This window comes from Sander vitreus, chromosome 15 (genome assembly GCF_031162955.1).
Source record: "Sander vitreus isolate 19-12246 chromosome 15, sanVit1, whole genome shotgun sequence".
NCBI classification, from domain to species: Eukaryota; Metazoa; Chordata; class Actinopteri; order Perciformes; family Percidae; genus Sander; species Sander vitreus.
In genome coordinates, this window is record NC_135869.1 from 15,956,701 (window position 1) to 15,982,649 (window position 25,949).

General features: G+C 38.0%; 3 protein-coding genes across 7 annotated transcripts in view; 1 reads left to right on the plus strand and 2 right to left on the minus strand.

Moving 5' to 3' along the window:
- Nucleotides 1-7,874: 7,874 nt before the first annotated feature.
- Nucleotides 7,875-20,081, minus strand: stxbp2 (syntaxin binding protein 2). Of its 5 annotated transcripts, none has more exons than XM_078269124.1 (19): nucleotides 19,992-20,081; nucleotides 16,603-16,652; nucleotides 16,440-16,521; nucleotides 15,758-15,834; nucleotides 15,586-15,661; nucleotides 15,362-15,465; nucleotides 14,762-14,910; nucleotides 14,593-14,677; nucleotides 13,842-13,972; nucleotides 13,625-13,732; nucleotides 13,457-13,514; nucleotides 13,283-13,348; nucleotides 12,747-12,827; nucleotides 10,930-11,071; nucleotides 10,644-10,750; nucleotides 10,461-10,559; nucleotides 10,282-10,367; nucleotides 8,743-8,900; nucleotides 7,875-8,633 (listed from the first exon to the last, which is right to left on the minus strand). In XM_078269124.1, the coding sequence occupies exons 1-19, from the start codon at nucleotides 20,026-20,028 to the stop codon at nucleotides 8,554-8,556; spliced, it is 1,776 nt and encodes a 591-aa protein (XP_078125250.1). In that variant the 5' UTR covers nucleotides 20,029-20,081; the 3' UTR covers nucleotides 7,875-8,553. The 5 variants fall into 5 exon arrangements, with proteins under 5 accessions (XP_078125250.1, XP_078125248.1, XP_078125247.1 ...); XM_078269122.1 differs by having other exon boundaries at nucleotides 8,743-8,903; XM_078269121.1 differs by lacking the exon at nucleotides 19,992-20,081 and adding an exon at nucleotides 17,849-17,945.
- A 763-nt stretch (nucleotides 20,082-20,844) lies between these two features.
- On the minus strand, nucleotides 20,845-22,613 carry pet100 (PET100 cytochrome c oxidase chaperone). The gene is made up of 4 exons (XM_078270540.1): nucleotides 22,379-22,613; nucleotides 22,095-22,181; nucleotides 21,928-21,960; nucleotides 20,845-21,436 (listed from the first exon to the last, which is right to left on the minus strand). Exons 1-4 carry the CDS (start codon nucleotides 22,532-22,534, stop codon nucleotides 21,347-21,349), a joined length of 366 nt encoding a protein of 121 aa, XP_078126666.1. The 5' UTR covers nucleotides 22,535-22,613; the 3' UTR covers nucleotides 20,845-21,346.
- Nucleotides 22,614-23,238: 625 nt separating this feature from the next.
- Nucleotides 23,239-25,949, plus strand: part of brd4 (bromodomain containing 4) — a 38,470-nt gene continuing 35,759 nt past the window's right edge. Inside the window, exon 1 of the mRNA XM_078270534.1 lies at nucleotides 23,239-23,342. The gene's annotated coding sequence lies outside the window, so the exon portion shown is untranslated. The remainder of the gene's footprint in view (nucleotides 23,343-25,949) is intronic.

A 25,949-nucleotide genomic window follows, 5' to 3' on the forward strand; every position in this document is an offset into this window, starting at 1 on the left:
GATACAGGATCCGGCTGAGGCATGAGTTCATACAATATGAGCCACTGAGACTTTTCTTCTGTAAATCGTCAATAAACGTTAATCATGTCTCAAGTATTCTGTTTTCTTTTTTTACTTCTTGTTTGTCATATTCAACCTTAGATAACCTACTTAGCTTAGATAACAAATACATAGGACTGTGTTAGAACCCTGTGTGTCAATATGAAGACCAAACTAGCAAATTATTGCTCAAAATATTGCATATTTCAGTTAAGAGCAAATGTTACATCTCTTTTTCATCATGTGTAGTTGAGGCGCACCAATGATTTATTGAAAACACTGTCTGATGTTGTAGTGAATTGATAGCTCTGTAATAATGTAAAATGTTACAAGTAGGCTCTCTCTAGGATCATTATGTGGTTCAACTTATCAAGAGCAAACATGAATTGGCACAGACAAAACATTTTTTGCCAGAGTTTAATTCCAACCTTTCTACAATTTCTCTTTTTGGATAACCAGCTTAAACACACTGCATTTATATTTGAAAAAGCAAAGCAATTAGTTCTCATCCACACAACTAAGCTTGAAACAAAATAGACAGTGTATATGTATATGGAACATTAACCGGCAATGACAATAAATAAATTAAATACCATAACCTACAGTCCTGAAAAGAAAAACAGAATAAAGTTGAGTTGTACTACAGCAAGAGCTTATAATTAGTGCGGGTATATTAAAAATACAGATACAATTTTATAAACATTGTTCAATCAATTGTTTTCCATCGAAGCCGATTACAGACACCTCACATTGTATTTCTATTGCATTCCTCAATAGATAATTTGTGGCATACCTGACTATTGTTTATTACCATCCTTCTTATCTTTCTTTCTACCACCCTTTCCCTTTCCTTGCTCAGCTTTTTCCCTCCCCTTTCCAGGATCCCCTTTCCACTTTTGTCCTCCTTGAGCCATTCCCTTCTGCAGCTGGTATGCGTGAACCTTCTCAATCAGAGAGAAGTAGTCTTCATCTGGACTGATGGGGCTGGTCATGCTCCCCTGTTCATGTCGGTTGGGAGATGATGGCCTTGAGTGGGCTTTTCTGGGACTTGCATGGCTTGGAGAGCTGTGCCTGGACTTGGCATCTTTTGGGACAAGGTTCAAGTTGAAGGACAGGGGTCTGCCAGGTCGTGGGCTCAGAGGGATCACAAGGCTATCTCCAGGGGCTCCTAGAGTAAGGAAGACTTCTGGGAATGTACATGGTTGGTTGAAATTCCTGTGTCCCTTTGACAGATAAGAGTCAAATAAGCATAAATGAAGGCACCTATCTTTTATTAAGACAAGTATAGGCAATTAGCTCACATTCTACCAAGCTGTGGCACAGCTTACCTGCTCTGGTGTGAAGCTCATGGACACCCTCACTGTAACCTGTGAAGAAATAGCATGACATGCTGTTCTATACAAAGTGGTTGAGTGACTCTTGTTTAGTTGTTTTGTTCATTCATTAGTGGCCAACTGCAGAACAGCTCTAGAACACTAATCACTTAAAGCAGCAAGATGTCCACCTTATCAGTGAAACTCACACATGGGACTCTGAGAAAGGACCATCACTTCCACACTAACTGCAACCCTAACTGGGGCAGGGTTAGATCATTTAAATAATTAAAAGCTGGACTCATACAAGTCTTTTCAGAAGATCTTTTCACTTTTAAAGGTTTGGTTGACAATTTCTTTCAGTGTAAATCAATACAAAACAACTGGTAAATGCAGCAGTCTATTCATCACTTTATATGACCTTTGCATTTTTAAATTAAAAAAATACTAATTACAATGTTTTTCTCCCAGCATTCACTCTCTTAATGAAATCAAAACACTGTTATATTTGAGGTGAACAATTTACCTGTACTGGGGAATTTAGACTCTTCTGATATTCTGTTGCAGTGGTAAATGAAGCAGATTTGGGTAGGGCTCTGGGGGAGCCAGGCTCTGCATAAACCATTTGGGATTGAGAGACAGGTCTGGAACAGTCCTTCCTTGATGTTGTTGGTGTACTTTCAGCCACACTGATGTGTGGTGGAGAAGCCTTGCAGAGGAAAAGTAGTCAAGTATTCTGCTATAACAGCTGTGATTTTATAAAATCCTAATCAACAGGTGAGCAACATGTGTATGACATGTTTATTAAGCAGATATTTCCATGTCAACATAATTTTCTTCTTTATGTACAATACAAATGGTACAAATATGCTCCATATCTAGAATGGAGAACCATATCTGAATTTGAAACCATAAGGTGCTCCAAAATCTTTTCTGCTCAGCTATTCTATAAGGGAACCTTGTGGTCCAAGAATGTTATTTTTGCCATGACTAGTTCATGAGTTACAGCAGTGTAGACACAATAATATGCATGCACATTGACAGACATACATCATGTCCTGCATACCATTCACATTGTGGGAGTGTGCCATAAAAATAACAAGGAACTAAATTTAGCAATGCAATATATATGATGTATATATATATATATATATAAACAATTTGGCAATATTCCTTATGTTCGTACCATCAATCATTTAAATGTTGTGTAACTTACTGGGATTCCAGCCATTGCATTTCTACCATTTTCTTTTATTTCAGAATTCCCACGTATCCCTGGCAGGGTAGGAAGTGCAACACGCTGATCGTCTAGCCGTCGTCCCTGACTGGAGGCTATGATTTTGAAGAATTCATTAGCGTCTGCACCTGTTACAGAGTCAAGAGTAATTTCTGTAATGTCTCAGGGAGAGTAAACACATACTTGACCTTGCCCGTTGTGTAATTTTCTGACCTGTGGGTACACTATTTAAAGCAATTCCATTGTGCATGGGTGTGGCAGGTGTACTTCTGCTGGGTTGTAAAGAGCAGCGTTGCTCTTCCATACGTCCACCTTGTGCATGACTTATCATTTTTAAGAACTGCTCCTCTTCAGCTGGAGATGCCTCCTAATACAGTTTTAAAGAAATAAAAACACATTAGCCAATAGAGGCTGGATAAAATGAAATAAGCAACATTTTTTCTTCAAAAGACTGTGGAGGATGAGCCTCCCTATCCATCACTGATGTCATTTTAATGTCTTACTTAAAGGAATATAACATTACAGGAGAGTAGATGTGTTGGCAAAACTATAAGCTGTTTATTGTGCAGCATGACGTCTCACCTGCTGATGTTGTTCAGGTTTGGCACGGTTATAGGAGGAAGACCTTTGGGGAGGTTTATCAGATGCATCTGATTTGGGATGCTCTTTGCGTTGAGTAAATGGGGTACCCACATTTCGGAGGATTTGGGGTGCAGAACATCTCTGTTCATCCATCCTTGAGCCCTGTGGAAGGATAATAGGATTCATTGTTGTAATGTTGGATAAAAGCAGTTAGATGTGCTGTTAAACATATCCTACATCTGCAAATAAATGTGTGAAGACTTTGTGGAATAAAAAAACTGTCAAGAGTAGGCCCAACCTGGACTTTGGAGACCATGGAACACAAGTAGCTTGCATCCATCTCTGCAGCTGTTGATGTTGATGTGGTACCGCCATTCTGTATCCCTGGCAACAAAGGAAGAGACACTCGCTGGTCATCAAGTCGTCGGCCCTGAGAGTTGGCCAGCAGGCTAAAGAACTTTTCAGAATCTGGACCTGGGTTGGTGAAAAAAGGGCCATATTAATTTTACGTTTAAATATGTAAACAATTATCACAACATGAAAGAGCAATTAAATTATCATTGCAAAAACATCAAATGCAAGAATAAAAACAGCAAGGCAATTATGTTTGTATTCTAACCTTTGGGCAAGGTGCTCTGACTGGGCTTGTGTTTGGGTGTGGACTGGGGACTAACATTTAAGACACATCGCTGTTCATCCATTCGCCCACGCTGGGAATGACTCATTAAGTACAAAAAATCTTCCTGTTTAGCTGGAGTCAAGGCCTAGATGGGAAAAAGTGTACCGTACATATTTAGGTCAGTAAATAAATTATCTGGAATATATATTGCATGCAGATTACAGATCTATCTACCTCCTGGGTTTAAACGTGCAGTAATTTGGGCATATACCTGTTTTTGAGATGCTTTATCTTCAGTCTTTGGTCGACCTTTGTCTGAGCCAGGGCTGAATGAGGCTGAACGTGGAGGGCCTGAAGCAGATGCAGATGTATTCTTTTTTAGTGAACACTGGGTTGCCGGGATTAGGAGTTGAGGTAGTGAGCACCTTTGGTCATCCATTCTGGATTCCTGAAAGTGCATTAGATCAGCATTTTTCAACATTCTTGATCAGGAGGCACACTTCTGTGATACATAAAGTTCCACACAGTATTGAGCAAATGATGGCTTCATGTAAGAATGTAATTATAAGGTTCTTAGCCCTGTCAACAGGTTTGAATTTTACAAATGACATATTACAGGATTCAAAAACTGTGAAAAAATGTCCTAAGTGAACTGTTCCTAAGATGATGGCATGCTTTGACGTGACATTTCCATGAAAACAGACTTTGAAGCACCGTACATCCAAAACATTTCTGCAAATGTATGGCTTTGTAGCATCCTACAAAAAACATTTCATTCATGTAATATTTTGTCTGCATTCAAGTTTCATATTTTGGTATTTTTGGTACTTTCATCAAAAAAATTTAAAATATTTAGTTCTTTGACAAAAGGAAAGTACTAACCTGGACTTTAGAGACCATGTAACACAAGTAGCTTGAATCCCCTACTGCAGTAGATGTGGCATTCTCCTTTTGTAATCCTGGTAATGATGGAAGAGACACTCGCTGGTCGTCAAGCCGTTGGCTCTGAGTGTTGGCCAAGAGGCTGAACAACATTTCAGAATCGCGATCTGGGAAGATAAAATGTGAAAACAGGTGAAATAGTTAAGTAACTGTATAGACAATGAACTTTAAAAATGAAAATAAACTTGTCTAAACCTGGATCTGTTAAAACGGCATGGTAAGTAAGAGGCAATTACAAGAATTGCAACTTTGGGAAATGTTTACACAGACTTTAATAAACACAGCCTCAACCTGTTTTTTTATTTTTACCTATGTTTGATGTACATGCAGCAGGCTTTCTGTCTGTGTGTTTGGGTGTGCAGGGAGCACTCTTGCTTGAATCCAAGGAACAGCTCTGGTTGTCTATGCGTCCAGGCTGGCCTTGGCTGATCATATTCATGAACTTCTGTTGTTCATCAGGTAATTCTTCCTATTGGAAAAAAAACAGTGAGATTAAGATTTGAACAAATGAGGATTAATAACATCTAATAATGTCAAACGAGTCAGTAGAAGAAACAGTAGGACAGAACAGACCTTTAATTGGTTGTCTGGTACCAACAGAAGCTTCCTGTTTCTATCTGGAGTACTCTCTGTCACAGAAATCTGAGGTGCAGAGCTGTGATGGTTATTTCTCCTAGGTTCCTAAGAAATCAAATCACATTTGGGGTAGATGTCATTCATTATTCATAACACCACCTATGCAGGTGCATGCACTAAGCCCTTACAGCTTGTAGTCTAGTACCTGGTAGTTTAACCCTGGCAATGACACTCTCAGTTCATTAAGGTGTTGTCCCCCATAGTTTGAACCTGTGGGGAGCAGGGGTGAAACAATCAACAATCAATCTACAAAAGGACACAAACACTGCTGATGGTATCTTTGTGTCTGCTGTCCCAACCTGCAGGTGTAGTTTTGATTTGTCCAGTTTTAACAGGACTCAAGGAGCAACACTGATCGTCCATTCGTCCACGCTGTGAGTAACTCATTATGTTGAGGATCTGTTCCTCCTGTTCTGGGGTTTCCTGTTGAACATCAGCCAAAGGAAAAAGCAAATAGTGTGAACTATTAAAACATATAGATATAGTATAGTGGTACTCCTTGGTCCTTGTCCTAGACCATTTTGTTTTATTGCCCAATGTAAATCCTAATATAAAATTCAATTATTCTTAAAAGCTAATCTTTTCTCACTCCATATCACAGTAAAAGTCCAGGAACCCATTTTGGGGACCAATGTAAAACACAGATGTAATATCAAGATGTAATCAATTATAGTATATGACATTGCCAACAAATTATGATAAATACTTGATAGCTTAAAATATTTGCTTCTTTTGGTCATTTTCGAGAATTAAATACCATTCTGTACTCAAATATCTAAAATAAATAAAACAATAATTAACATAATTTATCCAATAAGAACCAAAATATAATTTAAGAATATACGCATCAAAAAACATGCACTGATGGCAAAATGTACACAAACTTTCAAGCATGGGACTATTAGGCTACAAAGATCTTACCAGCACAGTGTCGGTAGCTTCTGATTTTGAGTCCACTTTGGCAGCTGCCATGATGAAAAAATAATGCAAAAAGGGGGAAGCGTCCCCTATTGAAAACTAGATAGAAATGTGAAAAAGTACAGACAGTTACACAAAAGTACAGTAAGTGATGAAGAACCCATTCAATACTTGAATGTAACTATTGTATTTGCAATGGAAATGATGATCATGATTGATGCTACTCCAAATGTGTACTGGATATGGCTTGGTGGAAGGCCTTTATATAGAGTCCCGAGTATTAAACCATTGCCATTAAGACCCAAGTCAGTGCCCCGACCGTAATATTACCATCTGTAATCCCAGATGAAAACATAATCCTCAACATGGAGAGGGATGATCTTTTTCACTGTTAGGTGTACATGTTCTTCCTTCTGACCTAACACTATATTTAAAATTCATGTTTGCATTTTAAAGTGGAAGTAGGCATATGCCCAGGTTGTGATATTGAGATAAACAAAACTGCCACTGCTGTGATAAATGAGGTCAAACTCAAAACTCACATACAAATCGAGAGTGAAAAATATTTTTAGTATCTGCCCCATGATTCGAATCCGCTCCAAAATGTAATAAGTTTATTTAATGTAGTACCTTTTACAGAACAGTCTCAAAGTGCTTCACACGAGTACAATTGTTTTAAAAAGACCAAGCATTAAAAAAGGTAATAAAATTAACTTAAAAAACAAACAAAATTACAAACATTAGACAAAGGCCAATTTAAATAAGTGAGTCTTCAGCTGCTTTGTAAAAGCGTCAACAGTGACCACACAACGTGTGACAACAGGAAGGGCCTTCCACAGTGTCGGAGCCATCACTTCAAAGGCACAGTCACCTTTTGATTTTAATCAAGCACAAGGGACAGCCAGTAAGCCCTGGTCAGAAGACCTAAGTGACCTACTGATAATATAAGGAGGGAGCAGGTCAGAGATGTACACAGGTGCCTGACCATGCAAGGCTCTATACGTCAAGACAATAATCTAATCTAATCTAATAAATTAATCATGAACTTGATAGGAAGCCAGTGTAAAGAGGATTAGATGGGAGTGATGCAAGTTGTAATGCTGGACCAGGTCAACAGCCTTGCAGCAGCATTCTGGACCAGTTGTGGACAGTCAAGGGACGACTTGCTGAGGCAGGTGAGAAGAGAACTGCAATGGTCTAGCGGGGATGATATATACAGTAAGCATGAATGATCATCTCTAGCTCAGATTGTTAACAGGTTCTTCCTTAGGTCATGCTACACCCTTCCACCAAGTTTCATGAAAATTGGGCCAGTAGGTTTTCTGTGACACGCTGACAAACAGACAAAACAGGAAACACAACCTCCTTGGCTAATGTATTTTAGAGAAAGATGGTGGATGAATAAAATACCAAAGTCAAAAGATCCACAATGAACAATTCTGAGCATGGAAGTTCATTCTTAAATTTGGGATCACCATGTGTGATAAAGCTCATACTATGTGGACAGTGAGTTGAGATTATTTCGTTGCATTTAAAGCAATTTTTATGCTGATTGAAAGTCCTCTGGAACACAACGCACAAGACACAATTTAAAGTGAATATCATGTTTCTTTATTACTTATCTTTAACATCAAAGAAACAAACACCCACCATACTTCCAGCAATATATTAAAGTATCTGGTAAATGTGCAAGATTTCATAAGACAGCAGTTGAGACATTTTATCTAAAATGAAATTAATTAAGGAAAAAAATACCTAGAGAGAGGGAAAAAAAAAGAAGGTATTTCACAATTAACCTCAATGAATATACAATACATACTTCTACTGACTTATATACATCTTTTAGATTGATTAGACTTAAGATTTTTGGTGTGACATGATACAATTTTGTGGGAAAGATGCAATTGTTTGAAACAAACATTGAAAACAAAATTAGGGAAATCTCATATATAATGTATACAAAAAATAAGAATTTGAATGACAATAGTAAAATAATCAAAATATGAATAATGTCTAATTAAATATTTTAATACAATATATAATGACAGCAGTGTGCACAGAACCGAATTCACAACAAACAACAAAATTACTATTCTAAAACAAAATAAAGAATCACACGTTTCCATCCACGGCTACATCTAAGATTTCTCCTCATGCATCACTTTAGACGTCGGAGAGGCTGTGACAGAAGATCAGCAACCAATCATCTCAAATGAAAGACTAAATCCTTATTCCAGTGTGTTCTTCTCCGTTCAGGGTCTAACTATCTAACAATCAGGATTAGGAACTTGGTCCAGACTCTTCAGGTCATTAAGGAAGCTGGTTGGAGTCAGGATGTGAGAAGACCCTGTCAAGGAAAGTGTGATATTTTTCATAAAGAGGCAAAACCTCTTGAATGCTGCATTTTTGGAACAAAAAAGAAATAAATCGTGGCCTCCTCAACATGGATTCCTTACCAATCAGCACCTCCCATTTCCCATCAGTAGCTCGAGTGACTTCATAGGCAGAGCGCATCTCTGACTGTGACACCCCACCAATCACAAATATAAGAAGTCGAGGGCCAGAGCGATATTCTGTTGGAGATTTATTTTTGTGCCAGTGTCCAAAACGTGCACTGCTGTAAAAGAATTAAAACAATAATTGAGCAATAAGTCAGTTTCAGTACACTGAATGATCCATCAATAATCGGGCGGGCGAGCGGGTGTCAGATTTGTGCAGGGCCCTGGAACAAAAACGCTGACAGTATGATAATAACATCCAGAACACAAGATTCACTCTCAGAAGTTTCTGTGACATGAGAAATATGGCTAACACTTTACTTGAAGGTATCTACATAAGAGCGACATGACACTGTCATGAACACATGACACTGTCATGAACACATGAACCCTAACCATCACTTGTTATGACAAAAACCGAATGACACTTAATGTCAGAAGCTTTATGTCATAAACGTTTATGACTTGTTTATAATGTTTATGACATGTTCATGACAGTGTCATGTCACTCTTATGTAGATACCTTCAAGTAAAGTGTAACCAAAATATTTTTAAAGTAATGTTGAGCTACCTATAGGATCGTAGAGTGGAAAGTCACACCATGCCACTGGCCACCTGTCCGCAGTATCATCTGCCGTGTCATGTTGTAAATTCAGATGGATTTTGATTGGCTGTAAGGGTTTCTATCGTTCATTACATCACTCTAAAGGTGATCACAACGATATCATTTACCACTGTCGTTGTCAATATAGTTGTGGTGTGGACCCCACCATCCACTGGAGTTACAACAATTTTTAAAACGATATATTTATGGTTATCGTTATAGTTATCTTCTTGGTGTGGACGGCCCTTTAGTCAATGCACATCGTGCAAACAGCTCTGCTGGTTTAACACAATTTAAGTTTATATTGCGTTCATATTTTATTGTAATGCTTTGCTTACTACCTCTGCCAATCAGTTTCATAATGTTACAAAAGCGGTCAAATTAACACCTTATTTCCAACTGCCATGTCCGATTTTTAATAGCCAGCCCTATTTAGCCAGCCTTTATTTTAGCCTAGGGTTAATATTAATGATTACTCAGTTTTAATTCTGCACTTTGCTAAAAAGGAAGGGGGCCAGCATTGTGCATTATGTAGATTAAGAGTCAACCCAGGTCCATGAGAGCGGTTTGTCAAAACTGGCTTAACATCACCTTTTCAACTCACTTTGTCAAAAGCTTGGTTCCAATTCAGTATAATGGATAAAAGCTTTTATTTGACAACATTAATCTGTCTGCTACCCCAGTTAATTTTTGTTTTTTAAAAGTAATATCACCTTGGAACATTAGGGAAAAAAAAGGCACATGGGATTTCTTTTCTAGCCATCATGTTTTCAAAATGTTTTGTATTATTACTCATTAACCAATCATTTCTTTATAATATTGTGCACTGTAATAAAGTAACAATGTGCAGTTCACATTTGATTTACAATTTATTTTCTGTTTCAAGCACCTACCTGACTGCAGTCTGAGTTGTGTTGATGGGAGCAGGATCACAGATGAATGGCCACTGCTTTCTGTCCAGTTTGTCCTCGATGGCATTCTGCGACACAGAAACACAGATTGTGTAAAAATGTGAAGGCAAAACTGAGCAGGTGTGCCAGTAACATCATAAACCTCATTTTGGATTTATTACCTCCATGACATCTTTGATTATGGGTGCCCATCTAGAGAGCTGGTACGTGCTCTCTGTGCGCTCCCTCCGCTCAGGCAGAGTTTGCTCTGCATTGCGGCCCTAACAAACAACATGAAGTATGTAACAAATACTGAGGGAAAATTATATTTGAAATTGAACCCACAATGCAATCAACAAATTTACCCCAGCTATAATGTTACAGCCCAGGTTCTGCAGATTGGTGATGATGTTGCTGTCGGCCTGTATGTTTGCATGCTGGATGAGCTTGGCAAGGTTCTCCTCCCCGATGCCTACATGGATAACCAGATATTTAAAAATGGGAACACTTGTTTCTCTGCTAGTCAACACAACAAAACTTCTGGTCATGTTAACCCTTGTACCTGTCATGCACAAGTATGCTTTTGTGCAGAAAAGAATTTGGTTTTAAAATGTTATATTAGTTAAAAAAAGATTTGTGACAAGGCCACACCTCTTTTCTTGTGGAATATGTACAGCAGTATGATGCGGATTTTCTCATAGGCCCCAATTTCATTGTTCAGGAGCACAGGAACAATGCTCTTCATGGCGTCCTTTAGAGGTTCCCCTTCTGCATTTGCTCCCATTGCCAGGTCCTGTGGAAGACACCCATGGTTAACTATTAACTTCAACTGAAATCTCAATTGCAACTTAAGTCAGCTGACAGACAAGTCACGGGGCAGCTGACACAGGATAATGACTTGCATTTCAACCTTATTCTACTTCTTCTCTTTCATGGCAATACTATGATTTTAAGAATAATGCATTAGCACTATTGCGCTGAGCCTTTCACTAAACTTCTGAAAAAGGTTAATGCTGGCATTATGTATGCTGTAAACTGCTCCGTATAATAATCTCAGAATACATACTTACTGTTTCACTAAACAGAAGAAAAAAACTATTTGAAATGAAAGAAACTGTCCTAGATTCACAGTAAACCTCCAGAGTTGCATTTGTAATCCATTAACTAAGTCAAAAATAATGACAGATATTGGCCACTTAACTTGGCTTTTATACTTACATCTAGCTTTGGGATATCACTTTAATGTAATCCTGGGCACTGTGTGACCTCCCTAAAAACTCTTGTTAAGCTTTATGATGAATTTGGACTAAGCTTTGTTGGGGCCAATCAACAACAAATCGTTTTATGAGCAACTGAAATTAGACAGTAGCTACAAGAGCACATAAGAATACAGCACACTGTTTTGTTTATAACGTTACACACATACATCTGTATTGGGTTGCCCAAACAATGTAGAACACTAAAACAAATGACAGCTGATGGAGAGCTGTTGGATCACACTGTCCATCTTTGAGCCAAAACATGCCCATTGGATTAAAGAGGCAGCTTTCAGACATGCTGACAACCCATTAGAGCATTTGAGTAATTCACTCATAAAAAAAGGCCCCATTAACACTTGCATCTCATAATGCCACGACCATGCATGCTTATCATTTCCTGTGTGGATTATCTGATAAGGGATGGAAATGTAACCAAATACATCCCCTCATGGAGACAAACCATGTGTAGCTCATACAAACGACACAGTGGGGTTTGGCACTGGTCTGGACCGTGGCTTTATCCCAGGCTCATGTTGATGGAAGGATTTCTACATCACCAATAGTACAAGTGGGTTATTTAATGCCTTTACACTCAGTAATGACGTAACAGCTTCTCCTGCATTTCTGTAGATATATAGATGTTGATGTCTGGTCCCAAGCTTCTTATGTAATATTACGATTCTCCATTAAATGAAAGACCAGTGGAGCTATAAATAAAGATGCCATCACATCAAGGTCACTTAGTGTGTTGAGTGGGACCGAGTAAATCTATGTCAGACATTCCCTCTAAGATACTTACCGTTACTGACTAACACAGTGGGACATATAGTTGCTACCCTGTGATATTAAAAAAAACTACAAACTAACAGGTTATTTTATCAACTATGCATGAGCAGACAAATACCAAGACTATTAAATGTAATGCTCCTTTATGGGTGCCTTTCTCTTCAGGGATCAAGAGACCTTTATCATGTTTCTATTTATACCTCGAGCTATAGATGTACGGGACAACTATAGCTTCACTCATTTCATTGCCATAAAACTGTAGATGTAATAAAGGGGACCGCCACAGTATAGCTGTAAACAATGCAATTCTTTTTCTTTTTAAATCTACCTGAGCTGTTTGTGTCCTAATTGCACGAGTCAAAATGTCGATGATACGGTCAAAAAATGATTCATTTCAATTGTACACCCCACAAGAGTACTGACCTGTTCCACTTCACAAAGCTTATCAAGAGAGCCCTTAAATTTCTTCATACAAGCTTCGGCTAGGTGCAAGTGAGTAGAGTACTGTGAATGAAAATGCATAATAATAACATTTAATTAATTTGTATTCATAACAAAACCATCATATGATATATAAAACCAATAAAACATATTTTCAAAGCCACAGGCAAGACTGAGAACTCTGATATGAGATAGAAACTTTCTGGAGCAACTACAGAGATTCTTGTCATAACTGACAGTCAATGTATGGGCAAATTAACTAGAATGTGGGCAATTGTTTTTTAAATTAAGACTTGTTCAAACTGTCAAATTTACTTTCAGTACTGTCTCCTAATAAAATATGTTCAAAATCCTGATTAAGGGAAAATGTACTGTTGTGTATAGTCCTAATCTTGAACAGTTCAGAGAGTACTGGCTTTACAATAAATAAATAGAATTATGATGATGAGGATGCTGATGATGATGATGATGATACTACTATATATGGTGAAGATTTGGCTTTTCTCCATCCTTCTCACCATGCTCAGCTCCTTTTGATACTGTGGCATCTTCTTTAACATCTGAGAGAGATCTTTTAAGTTGGCCTGAAATGCAAACATTTTTTTACCAAAATTGTATTATAACATATAAGTTGTCTTCATCTTATATCACAGACATCTGTAATAATAATTTAACTGTACACGAACACTCACATTGTCAGTGCACATTCTCTTGCTCTCACAAAAGGTGCGCAGAAGCTCTGTCACTTTCCTGCAACAATTGGTTTTGAAAATGATTAGTCACCTTGTGCAGGAGTACATTTAATTAGTTATAATAATGATGACATGAGTTATATTCTCATCTAGTTGTGTCAGACTTACTTAGTGACATCAGCAATGTGCATATGTCTGAGCTGAACCCAGAGCTCATCATCTTCGTCCAATAATACTTCTCTGTCATTCGAATTCCCAATGCCGGTTGTCTGATAACTTCAAAAAACCACAAAGTGCAACACAATTAATTATGGATAAATGGTATGCCAAAAACAGCACACTGACCTGGCAAAGCAAATGAACAGCAGCCCAGATATTCACTCACGTATAGATGTCTTGTTTGATATCTAGCAAGTCGTAGGCCATCGCCTGGAAGGTCAACTCATGTAGAATAGGCGAGATGGGATCAAACCCACGATCAACAATCAGTAGCTGGGATCTCGCCTTATCTGCACCCTAAAAACAATAAACATAAGGGATATTATATAATACTAACCTAAATACTAAAGATTTGATTTACTTCACAGATGCATAATAAATTAGGATCTAGTCTACAGTACGCATGAAATATAAGGCCCTTTATTATCTTTTTGTGAATCTGTCATGCAGTGAAAGTCTTATCAGCTTTTATCAATACAAGTTCAATATCACCATCTGATGCAACATGAGGCAGTGCTTCAGCAAATTTGTCAAGTACAGTAAAAAATAAAGAGAATGCTTAGACAGCACAGCATGGTAATGCACTTCAGATCTATGGGGGCAAAAAGAAAACAGTAATACATGCCTGTTAAGACCCATCTCAGGAGCAAGGATATATCAGCTAAGAAAGACAGAAAAGAAGGGAAAAAAGGAAAGGTCCAGCGTAATCAACAGGAAATAAAACCCAGAAACCACAGAAACTTTCACAACCTGTGAAGGTGAAGAGCTGCAGAATCCCGAAGGAAGTGTATTCTCTTATATGAAAGAGTTGGTTTAGCAGGAAAAAAAGCAGAATAAGAATTCAGAATACAAGAATTGTATTTATACTGTAGAGCACATAAGAATTGTTGTGGGTGGTGGTCTAAGTAGGTCCTAACCTCTCCCATGCTTGGGTTGTCAGCTTTATGAGCGGTAAGGCGCTGGTAGACCTCATTAGCCAGTCTAGCATTGTCCTCTGGTCCCCTTAGAAACATAGAGGTATACAAATGAATCAACAAATTCAGTGGGAAACTAATTTCAGTGTACTTTTATTCAAGACTTTCATACTTGCGGTAACGGATTGCAGGGTACTCCTTAAGTGTGTCACACAGGGTTGCAATCTGCTCTGCAAGATTTTCGATCATTTTGTCTTTATCTTTATTTGGCTTAGAACTGTAGAAGGAGTACAACGAGTTTGGATCATCCAGGGAGAATACCTGCAGGGGTGAGAGGTATTAAGGTTTTCCTCAATTTAACCATATCATGTTTACAACAATCAAGCTGAACTATTCACATTTACATCAACAATGAAAAAAAATGCGTATAATGTGAAAGGTGTTGCTCATAGTAATATACCCACAGCTCTAGGGGAGCATTTAAGCATCTTTCAGCTCAAACTTTACTGTTTCACTCTTAACTCCCATCAACCTTGTTTCCAGCCATAGCAGGCATAATAGATAAACCCACTGTATGCTACCTGCCCAGTACCAAACAAAACACAGACAAAATGAGTGACTCGCTGTTAAGCAAAGCGGAGCATTTAGCAGCTAGCCAGATCATTTTCTCAGGAGTTGTTGGTAACCAAAACACCGCTAAAACAAAAGTGAATAAGAATTGGTAGCCAAAAAAATGACATTTGTTTTAAGTAAAGGGGAGATAATTCCCTACCTGAGCCTCATAAGGCAGGAAAGCAACGTTGATCTCTTTTAAAGTCTTGACGACTTTGGCAACTCTGGCTCTACCAATCTCGGCAAAGAGACCATCTGGACAAGCTATGGAAGCAAACATTAATAAATCAATTAGAAATGGTAATAGCTTAATGTTATTATTCAATATATTTCAAAACATATTAATACACACACACACACACACACACACACACACACACTTACTATCAGTGAAGAAGATGTGTGCTGCTTTGTAAGTAAAGGCAGCGTCTTTGAAGTCGTTAATAAGAGCATGGACTGACTGTAAATGAAAACAATTTTTGTTTAAAAGATTAAGAGTATGAGAAAATGCACAATGGAGGGAACTGAGGAATCTGAGGAAAAGGCAACAGCTAACCTTCTCCACAGGTGAAATCAAATAAATGGCCTCCAAACTAGAGATGGGCTCCCTACGTTTATTGATGTCCTCCACAACTGAAAAGGAGAAAATAGAAAACCTTTACTTTAATCTACACAATCTGACTTAATCAAGATGTAACTGCAAATAAAACATCAACATCACGATCATGTCAGGTGAAATACAGTTATATCATGTACAAGCTGCCAGATCAAAATCCGTGAATGCTGGCATGAATTACAAGTGTGTGTGAAACTCTGAGAAGGGCACACACATTTGGTTTGTGGATGGTGAAAAACACTTTCACATTCAAGTGAAAATTTCAGATTTGTTTTTTAAATTGAGATTATGCAAATCAAGTGGCTTTGTACGGACTGCGTCTTTTTCATTTATATCAAATCTATCAGGGACCATTAATGCACTAGGGACAGTGGACATTGTCAACTTAAGAAAGATTATGGCCATCCACATATAATGTAGGAAAGAAGATGAGCATTTTGTATGTGGACAGGACAAATGTAAATATCCCCCAATTGCTCTATGATGAACTTTAAAGAGGCTGGCAAAAGTTAAGCAACACTTGAAAACAGTGTACTGTTATCTGTTAGTTCTTTAAAGTGTGATCCCTCATATATGCAACTGATTAATAGGATGCAAGACCATTAGTTATCTGCATACTTACTGGTAACCCCCTCTGCCAAAATGTCAGACATCTTGCAGCAAGAGGACAGAATTCGCATGCTCATGTGATCCACGATAAGAACCTGACGTAACACAAGATAAAAAGGGGTTATAAATTTAGTGACAAACTCACGTGATTTTTATTCTTATTGGTCAACTGTTACCTTCCATTCTCCATCCTTCTTCACACTCTTGATGACCCCATTCAGGATTTCTGTAGAAGAGAGTGAATAAAATCATATATGATTACAGAAAACTGTCAATAATTTGGTAGTCTTGCATTGCCAGACCTATCTCCACAGCGCTGCGGAGGAGGGTCTGGCTAGTCCACACAGCATTCTGAGATAGGAAAAAAATTTGTTCTTGTTTATTGGCATTTCTTTAAACCAATCACAATCGTCTTGGGTGCCGCTAAGCGCCAAACGGAGCAACCATGCCTCTGCAAAATAGCCTTGCGAAGGAACTTGTTTTGGTGGAACGTGTACGTTCAAAAGTTGTTTTAGTCGTGCAACAGAAAACTCAGATTGGACAGATATTCTAGCTAGCTGTCTGGATTTACCCTGCAGACATCTGAGGAGCAGTTAACCATAGTCCTCATAAATCGACCGGAGTTTAAAATGCCAACACAAAGAAAGCGGAAGGTGATGGACATCCGGCCGAAAATGAGGAACATCCAGCGGAACCTCAGGCGACACCGGAACAATCCCGTAAATTAAATGTCGTTGATATAGATTCATAATTGGGAAACCTTTCTTGCCCATCACAAAAAAAAATGTAGGTAAAGCAGGTAACAAGTGTTGGAATTTCAGCAATGACTCCAATACAACAATACTTGGCAATGTTGTTTGTAAAACAAAAGTAACAATCACCATTATATTTTTATGTGATAGCTATGATTGACAAAACTCCCAATTTTTGTTACAGCACTCATTCACCATTTTTAAATCCTCTTTATCGAGTATGACAGAGTGGCATTCAATCTATTGCACACCAGTAGCTAAAGAGTAAAAGAATACATGCGTGGTTTCACTGAAATGAAACAAGGAGCTTTCTTGAAACAAACCCGTAGCACTTGTATTCACTAACTCAGCCGGTTGGGTGCAACTTCCTTGTGTTATACTGTTGAGATTAAAGTGTATGAAACGCAGACAAAAGCATAGTTGTTCCAGTGACTTCATAGGCGCAACAGCTGAGGTATGGTACTACTGGGGAAACACACTGAAAAACTGAGGGTTTCTTGCAGTGTTTTACTGTGGAGGTAGGCCATCTTGTCCAAAAATGCCTTGAAATAAAACATCTACACCTTCAGGGTAAAAGAGCAGAGGCACTATTCCACACAGCAAGAGCTGTTATAATACTAATAATATGTATATTAGGGTGTGGCTATTGTTTAGACCATCATCTACTTACCCAGATCTGGGTGGCTTACCACCTCAGCTAAACCGTTTCCTCCCTTTAATGGTGCACAGAAGGACAGTGTTCGAAGAGACATGAAAATGAAGAACTACATCGATGTGATATCATGTACGTATATTACTGAACTTCCTTGATTAACCTCATTAGAAACACATCAGTGACTCCCTAAGACATATGACTGATTGTTATAAGTCTTATTACCACATCAATTTACTTGCTAATTGTCATGATAATTGGCTGCCACAAGTTTAATTCAGCAGTTAATTATAAAGAAACATAGTATTGCTCTAAACCTTCTGTTAATGATCATTGTGATTACTTTTTTATGAATTGTTTCCAAAATAATATCTGGTGTTAGTGGGGTTTCTGATTTTTTAGTGGAAGCTGGTTAGACTATAATTTGTTTTGGGGTCAGGACTGTTGAGATAGGAGGCCATACCTATAATCTAGCTTGTACCAACATACATTCAACAACATAGATGTGTCTGCCAGGACCAAGTTGAAAATTAATCACTGACAAATGCCTCATCTTGCCATGCCCAACCTATTTTCATAGAGGGAACTGGAAAAGATGACTACTTGCAGCTGGGGATTTCCACCTTAAAGTAGACAGCATTCAAGCTATTTTAGCAATCAAAATCTTAGCCTACATATTTGTTAATTTCTTAAATGTAACAAAATATCTGCATGCATACTTTCCCTGATGACTGTCTTGTCTGTAACATAATGCTGTATTAGGACTTATTTGACTTTACTCTGTCACTGCTCTGAGTTTATTACTTACACTGACATATTTTATTTGCAATTATAGTGACAGGGGAGAGGGCCTAAACTCTCCCATGCTTTAACTCAACTTGCGTGGACAACAATGTTTTCAAGCATTAGATCAAGCTCTTAAGAAGCTGTCAACATGCCACCGATCTAACTGCTTTTGCAGATTTCCGAAGCCCAGCCCTACAAACATGAGTTATTCAAATTAGTGGCAATGAAAAAAAGAGCATATTCTAAAACGTACATAAATAAATAACAAGTCATTGTTGGTCTGGTCTCAGAATCCTAGGCAAGATCAGCGTTAGGCTACTTGTATTATCAGCAGGCTACACATCCCACTGCCCAGGGACTACAGATGAAAATGAGCTTATAGCTAACTCTGGTACTGCTAAGGAGCTGTGCATTGCCCCTGTCAAATAAACAAATAATTAAGTGTTTAGCAATTCTGAGTGGCAGGTGTTTGCACACTAACGTTACACTACTACTACTACTACTACTACTACACTACTCCTAACCCTTGACATTAGTGAAACGATTGTAACATTACCAGTGTTCAAATAAATGCACCTTTAACATTATAAGTTGTTTAGAACAATGAACCACTTAATTACCATACTTAAAATGTGGCATATAACAAAAACGTATATAATAATAATAATAATAATCATCATCATTACCATCACATAACGCTATTTGTCTTTGTAGAGATTTGTGAATACACAATGTATTAATTAATCATTATTAGCCTACACTTATGTTACAAATACTTTGAATGCATCCATTATATAACGTTATTTAATCAATAGTTACATTATTTTTGTAAACAAAACAACACACCTGAGTAAAAATTGAATTATGAGTTACTTTAAAAACAATTTGTAACAAAAATTGTGATTTTATTGATGTTTAATTGCTTACAGCATGAATGTTCCGGTCGATTTAGTCCATCGCTAGAAAAGTTATCGGTCTTCCTTTTAGGTTAACGTTAGCTAGCTAACGTTAGCCTCTGGACTGTCGCAACATTTCCAGTCACTGATGCCGCGTTTTACATCCGCCAAATATCACAACAAATCTTAATTTCCCCTCAGCAAATGTTGTCATCAACACAACAATACCAATTGCTACCAATGGCTTGGGTTAGCGAGAAACATTATTTCCTTAGGTAATATTAGCATTTTAATTGGGACTGGAACAGGAAGAAACCTTTGGGGAACCAACGTCCCAGCAGTGTTTTGTGTTATAACGTTAGGTCTATCGGCAATTTATCGAGCTCGTACGAGATAAATTCGAATTAACTACCTGTGTATATTAACGTTCGTGATAAACTTCTGAAAGCAGATAACGATACAACGAGTGTATAACTTACTTTCTCCTACTACCGCTTTCAGCCCACTCGGTGCCATCTTGACAGCAGTCTGCTGGCTTCTCTCTCGTCGCTCACTTCCTTGTTGTTGCAAAGCCTCTATGGTTCTAGCACACAGCTTTTGACAGCGAAATAGTGCCCCCCATTGTCGGGTACTACTGTTGCCTCAACACATCTCATACGCTTTTCACATTTTTGTGTTGTAACCAGTACAATGTAAAATTTGAACATCACTATTTGGCTGGTGGACCAAAAAGTCAATTTTGCGCCCTGCTGTAACCATACAGTTTATGGTTGGAACCATATTCTGTATAACATGTTTGGAACAACTAACATACGTGGGAAATGTCCGTTAAGCTAAATTAATTCTAATTAAATTGATCGGAAATTAAGCCTGTACGATGCTCGGCCTTTACCAAAGATTCACTGCAACTAACATTAATAGTACTATAATATTCCATATTCACATGCACTTTCAGCATACAGTACGTGTGTGTGTGTGTGTATGTATGTATATATATATGGTACAAGCATTAACATAGCCAGGTGTTATGGGGAAAATCACGATCGGTATTTCACTTCATCCCAGAAGTTGAGGTCTTTTCAGTTATTGTAGTACATTTTTGAGACATCTGTACACCTTAATATCCAAACATCTTCACATCCAATGGACAAATCAATGCTTCTGTTACAATAGGTGAAACAACACCAACAATGACTTGTCTTTAATGAAAAACAGCATTAAAATGACATTAACAATAAGTATACATAATCAGTGCATATATAGTGTCAATTTCCCCCACCCCATCTACTTTTTTATACCAACACAGTGGATGAAATTAGACTTTCACAAGAGTGACAAGCAGAAAAAATGATTTAATGTCATTGTTTCACACAACTGAAAACACTTAATCATCACTGGTGCAGCCACTTGCTTTACATTAACAATGAATGCAGCCAATTACAGATAAATCAGAAAAGAAAACCTGCTGCAGCCTGTAAGTGAACTGTGACTTAAGGGAAATTTGAGTTTCCAATAAGGCAACCCAGAACATAAAGCTAAAGCTACCCAGACTTTATGCATAGGCTTAAGGCTGATATTGCTGTCACATGTGCCCCTAATAAATATTGATATGGAGTGGAAAAAAAATAAAAAATCATCATCACACATTAAAAATGCATATTAGACAAAATCAATCCCTGCAAAACTCCCATAACACCTTTGGGATGTGTTAACTTCTTTCCAATGCGTCATCCTCTTACTCCAGTCTGACCAGTTTATTTTGCCCAAAAAACATTGCCAGATTATCCTCCCTCGGTGGTGCTGGGAATTTATGCATTTTTTCAACACATACTCATCAATTCTCAGACTCCATAGAAATCTCTTTTAATATTTGCTGCTCCTTACGTACACGCATTCGCTCTTTGAAGTCCTCCAACTCTTTCCTCTGAAAATACATATAACACAATCATAGTCATCATATATTGTGCTGTACAGCAGCATACATAATAATCTAATTTCAACAATTATTTGCAGTGTTAATTATTAGCCCAATTCTTAAAATAAATAAATAAAAATCTAACTTGATAAAACATATGGTCCGATAGTATTATCTGAAACATTCAAATGAAAAAAATGAGCACCACAAGGATGAGCTCTTGTAACCTTCATGTGGTTTTATCATAACATTTATCTGTTGGTTTCAGAATGATACAGCAAGGACAACATAATATGGCCCTTATGGGCAAAAAAGACTGAAAAGCTTTGCACAGTGTGTACTGCAGAGTATGAGGTGCTGGCCAACGAGTTGAATGTATAGATAGAAAAATAAAACCACATCAAAATAAATTAAAATTAATTTGTTGTAGTGAGGGCTGAGTGTGCAGTTTTATGGACAGTATCCACTTTATAAACACGAGCTCTGTGTATTACACTTACATGCAGTCCCTCGTCAGGGGGGAAGATCTCCCTCTGGATACCATAACAGATGCCATCGTAGCACAGAGAAAGAAACATTTGTTATTACAAGAAGAGCACCAAGCCTCACTTGGTGGACTGATAATTATGATAAAAAATTAAACAAAAATAAAAAGAGCATGACATACCTTTCTCTTCACTATGTACTCTTCAAAATACTCAGCCTGGTTTGAGATCCAGAACATGGTCACGGGAAAAGACAGATATAGCATCATCTGTTCAAAAAACAAATAGACCAGCCAGTGAGTGATAGTGGAAAACTGTTACATCATGACCACGCTTAGCCTAATAATAATGACTAACGTTAGCTAGCTCGAGCCACGAAACCTGGGCCCATTTGTGCATTTGTAATTCTTAAAACCAATAAATATTGAATGTCAACGAACGTTGTTTTAAAACATTTGCTACTTACTCTAAACACCTCTATTTTAACACCCATTTTCACATCGATACGGGGCCCATAACAGTGAAACAAACTCCGACCACCGACAAAGACCTTCACGCTACTTCCGGGTTTATGTAAGGTCCAATCACTTGAAAGCCACGACGCATGCATTTGGGTTGCCATAAATAAAAAAATTTTACCCAGTTGAAAATAGACACACGTTTGGCATTCTATTCCTATAGATTTATTGCCCCTTGATAAAATAACATTTGGAGATCTCAAAATCTGATGCTCTACTTTTTAGAGCTGACCGTCGGTTTGATTAAAGCATTTTTAACAGTAGTTGTCCACGGAGGGGCACTGCAAACTTAGATTTTGTCCAGATACCATTCTCTATGCGTTTTAGGTAAAACTTGCAATAATTACCTGCAAAAAAAGCACAACAGTGGATGATCCCCTTCTACTGACCATTACTGGAATAAAACATCAAAAACAACTTACAAGCATGTCAGTCTGGTGAGTGGCTTGATCGTAACCTTATCTTTCAAATATACAAAATAAAAATAAATACAGTGGATAAACCAACCTAATTTTTACTGTATCTTCCAACATTTTTGAACTCCTTTTTTTTTTTTTTTGGTGCATCTGTTTTCACTTGTTTTATTTACTCTTGGGATATCTAGAATCTAATCAAAAATAGAGAAGAGAAGACACCGCTTCTTAAGACAAATGGTTACTTTTGGGAACATATTTGGGAACAGAATTTTTTAAACTTTCACTTATGTTTTTCCATTGTAGCTTTGTGCCCAAATGTCCTGTCGGCGTTCATAAGTGTTTTGCCAGTTTTTGCCTGGTGCACAGATATTTGCCAGACGTAACACGCTCTTACGTCCTCAGCGAAAGACCTACGCGTGACGTCATCGACAACGAGAGGTGTTCAGGATCCTCGGAGAGAAAGATCCCGCGCGCCCTGGCAACCTGATAAACCCAGGTAAACGCCGTTGATTCAAACATTATTCTGCCAGTTATGTTGTCTCAGGAAACCGAATGAGTAGACAGCAGGAGACACGGTAACAGCAGTGTAAAGACTTGAGAGGTAGCTCTGATGCCCGGCGCCCACTGAGACCGTTCACTTGCACGGCGGCCTGTTCTGGCTAACTAGCTAGCTTGCTAGCTAAAGCTAGTTGGCAGTTGTCTATCACAAGACACAATAACCGCATCTACATTGTGTGTCTATCTGACATCCCTTGCCTGTCTCACTCACTGCTGGCCACAAATACGCTGCTAATAGCCCGACAAATGCTGCTACGACCACAGTGTTGGGCATCAATTGCTAATTTGCTCGTCGACTGTCTTGTGTTGTGGGAGACGGTGACGCCGTCATGGTGATGATGGCGCACACTCAGACAGAGGCTATTTCATGAGAATGCATTCAAAGGAGTAGATATCACAAAACATAACTGTACAGTTCATTTTCCAAAGCTTACTGTCATGATCTTGGAAACAATATGTATCTTCGTACGCTTTCAGCTCTGCTATGCATAGCACTGACGTCCATTACGAAACCCAGGCAATAATCTTTGCCCTGTGGCCTAACGTTAGGATTTTGGCTGCTCGACGATGGTCGCTCGCCAGCAGTCTTTACTTCGCAATGTATATTTTGATTCACCACCAACTGGTAATTATATCTATCCCACACAGATGTGTTTGGATCGGTACTGTTTGTATGACTAATATGGAGGGGGGCAGACATAAAGCAGTGGCATTCAGCCGACTGGTGTGTTCAAACAGATTACTCATGCAGAGGCCCGTTTACGTTACATAGCGTACTGTCCATGCCTGTTGTTTTCCTTGTAGGACAAATCCTCAATTTTACAGGCGTGAAACCGATTTTAAATTGTTAATGCTTTAACATCGCTATAGTAGTTGGAAGCACAATGTGTAACAACATAGATCTATCTAATGACTAGCCCACCTGCAGTCACGCTTGTTTGGATAGGCTTCTTTGCCTAAAGGTGCACACAGATTGAAGCAGTTTAAACCTATAGGGCTACTGTAGCTAACTTGTTACCTAGCATATACCTTTTATCTACCATTTTCCTTAAACTATATATTGGCAATCTGTTATGCATACCCAAGCTATAGGTCAGTTTTGTGATTAGTGTGTTATACAGTGATAAGATATAGAAGATGCAGACAGTGCTACACCATGCCACCAAGTGTGTAAATAAAGAGGACAAATTGGGTCAAAGGGCATGCAGTTACCAGGTGAGCAGTAGATCAAACAAACTCAGAAGGGTGAGCTATAAATAGGTACCATTACCGCAAATTAATTTCCCTAGTTGAAATAGATCAAGTTTTTAAAGAGACAAGAGTCAGAGTGCTTGCCGATACCAGAGCTGAGCTTTTAATTACATACTGTACCTCAAAATACTAGTATGTAATTATTGTTGGTTTTCCATTTTAAAAAGCGATTAACTACCTACAACATTTCAGGGTGTCTAAAAATGGCCAGCCAGGAAAATGTGCATGTCTGCCACTTAATCTACAGACTTAGAAATGACTTATTTTTGGCTGTAATTTTGGTAATTAATACTTTTATCGCCCCTGTTTTTTTTTTTTTTTTTAATTCCTTTTTTGGTTCTGTTCTCTCTGGTTTAGTAACCATGGTAACACCATCCTTGGCCTAGTTGTGAATGACCTCTAAATGAAAAGGAGCGTGTGGTCAGGGAACAAATGATCGAGCAAACAAAATATATGATATAGTGTGAGTGTATGTGCTTCATTTACCACTTTTGAATCATTGGCAGGAGTTCCATTAGGCGTACTAGCACTCTGTTAATGCTGCTACTGCAGAATTAACTAATTTTTGTTTTCACTTCGGCCACATGAAAACGTGCGTCTTTGTCATATTGTGGCATGTTTGGAATGCAATAGAAAATATTGACTACTTTTTTATCATTTTGTAATGACTAAAAAATTCTATTGCTTTTTCAACTAATACCTACATTTTTTTTTTTTTTTTCATTTTTAATACCACAAATGATGGTCCACTTTCAAGGCCCATATTAATTAAGGCTAATGTCATTAGAATCAGCTAATCTCACACCAATCACCAGTTCCTGTTTGCTTGTTTGCCACCCATGTAATTTTCAGAGGCCGATTCACTATTCCATAATATGGCTGACCAAGGACAGTATATTCAGAGGGACTTTAAAAACGTAAAAAAAAAAATTCTTTTGATCTTCTTGGTAAATTTCCTGAGGAACATTATCTTCTGTTTACTTTTAAGGCAAAGAGTACAACGGTTAATATGTGCAAATGATTAGTAGCCTAATCCTTGAATGGTATGATTATGACGGTTTCAATTCAGAGCAGTGGTCAATAAATGTATATTTTTAGGCTACATACACATTGTGTCGGTCCGCGATCGTCTGCCACGCTTTCTCTCGCTGTTTCATTACAGCGGTCGTGTTTCTTTTTACAAATGTGTTTCACGTTATCATACTTCCACAAGAAGCTGCTGCTCACTCTATATAAAGTATGAACAATGCGTATTCTCCATTTCAGCATCAGTAAATCTATTATCGACCTCGCG

Excerpts from the sequence above, each read along its gene's own strand:
- stxbp2 (XM_078269119.1), bottom strand. The coding sequence starts at position 20,028 with ATGGCACCGAGTGGGCTGAAAGCGGTAGTAGGAGAAA. Across the intron at positions 13,515-13,624 it reads CACATTGCTGATGTCACTAA|GAAAGTGACAGAGCTTCTGC; the intron begins GTAAGTCTGACA and ends CAATTGTTGCAG. Across the intron at positions 13,349-13,456 it reads AGAGAATGTGCACTGACAAT|GCCAACTTAAAAGATCTCTC; the intron begins GTGAGTGTTCGT and ends TTTGCATTTCAG.
- pet100 (XM_078270540.1), bottom strand. The coding sequence starts at position 22,534 with ATGGCAACCCAAATGCATGCGTCGTGGCTTTCAAGTGATTGGACCTTA. Across the intron at positions 21,961-22,094 it reads AGTACATAGTGAAGAGAAAG|AGGGAGATCTTCCCCCCTGA; the intron begins GTATGTCATGCT and ends TATGGTATCCAG. Across the intron at positions 21,437-21,927 it reads CCCCTGACGAGGGACTGCAT|AGGAAAGAGTTGGAGGACTT; the intron begins GTAAGTGTAATA and ends ATGTATTTTCAG.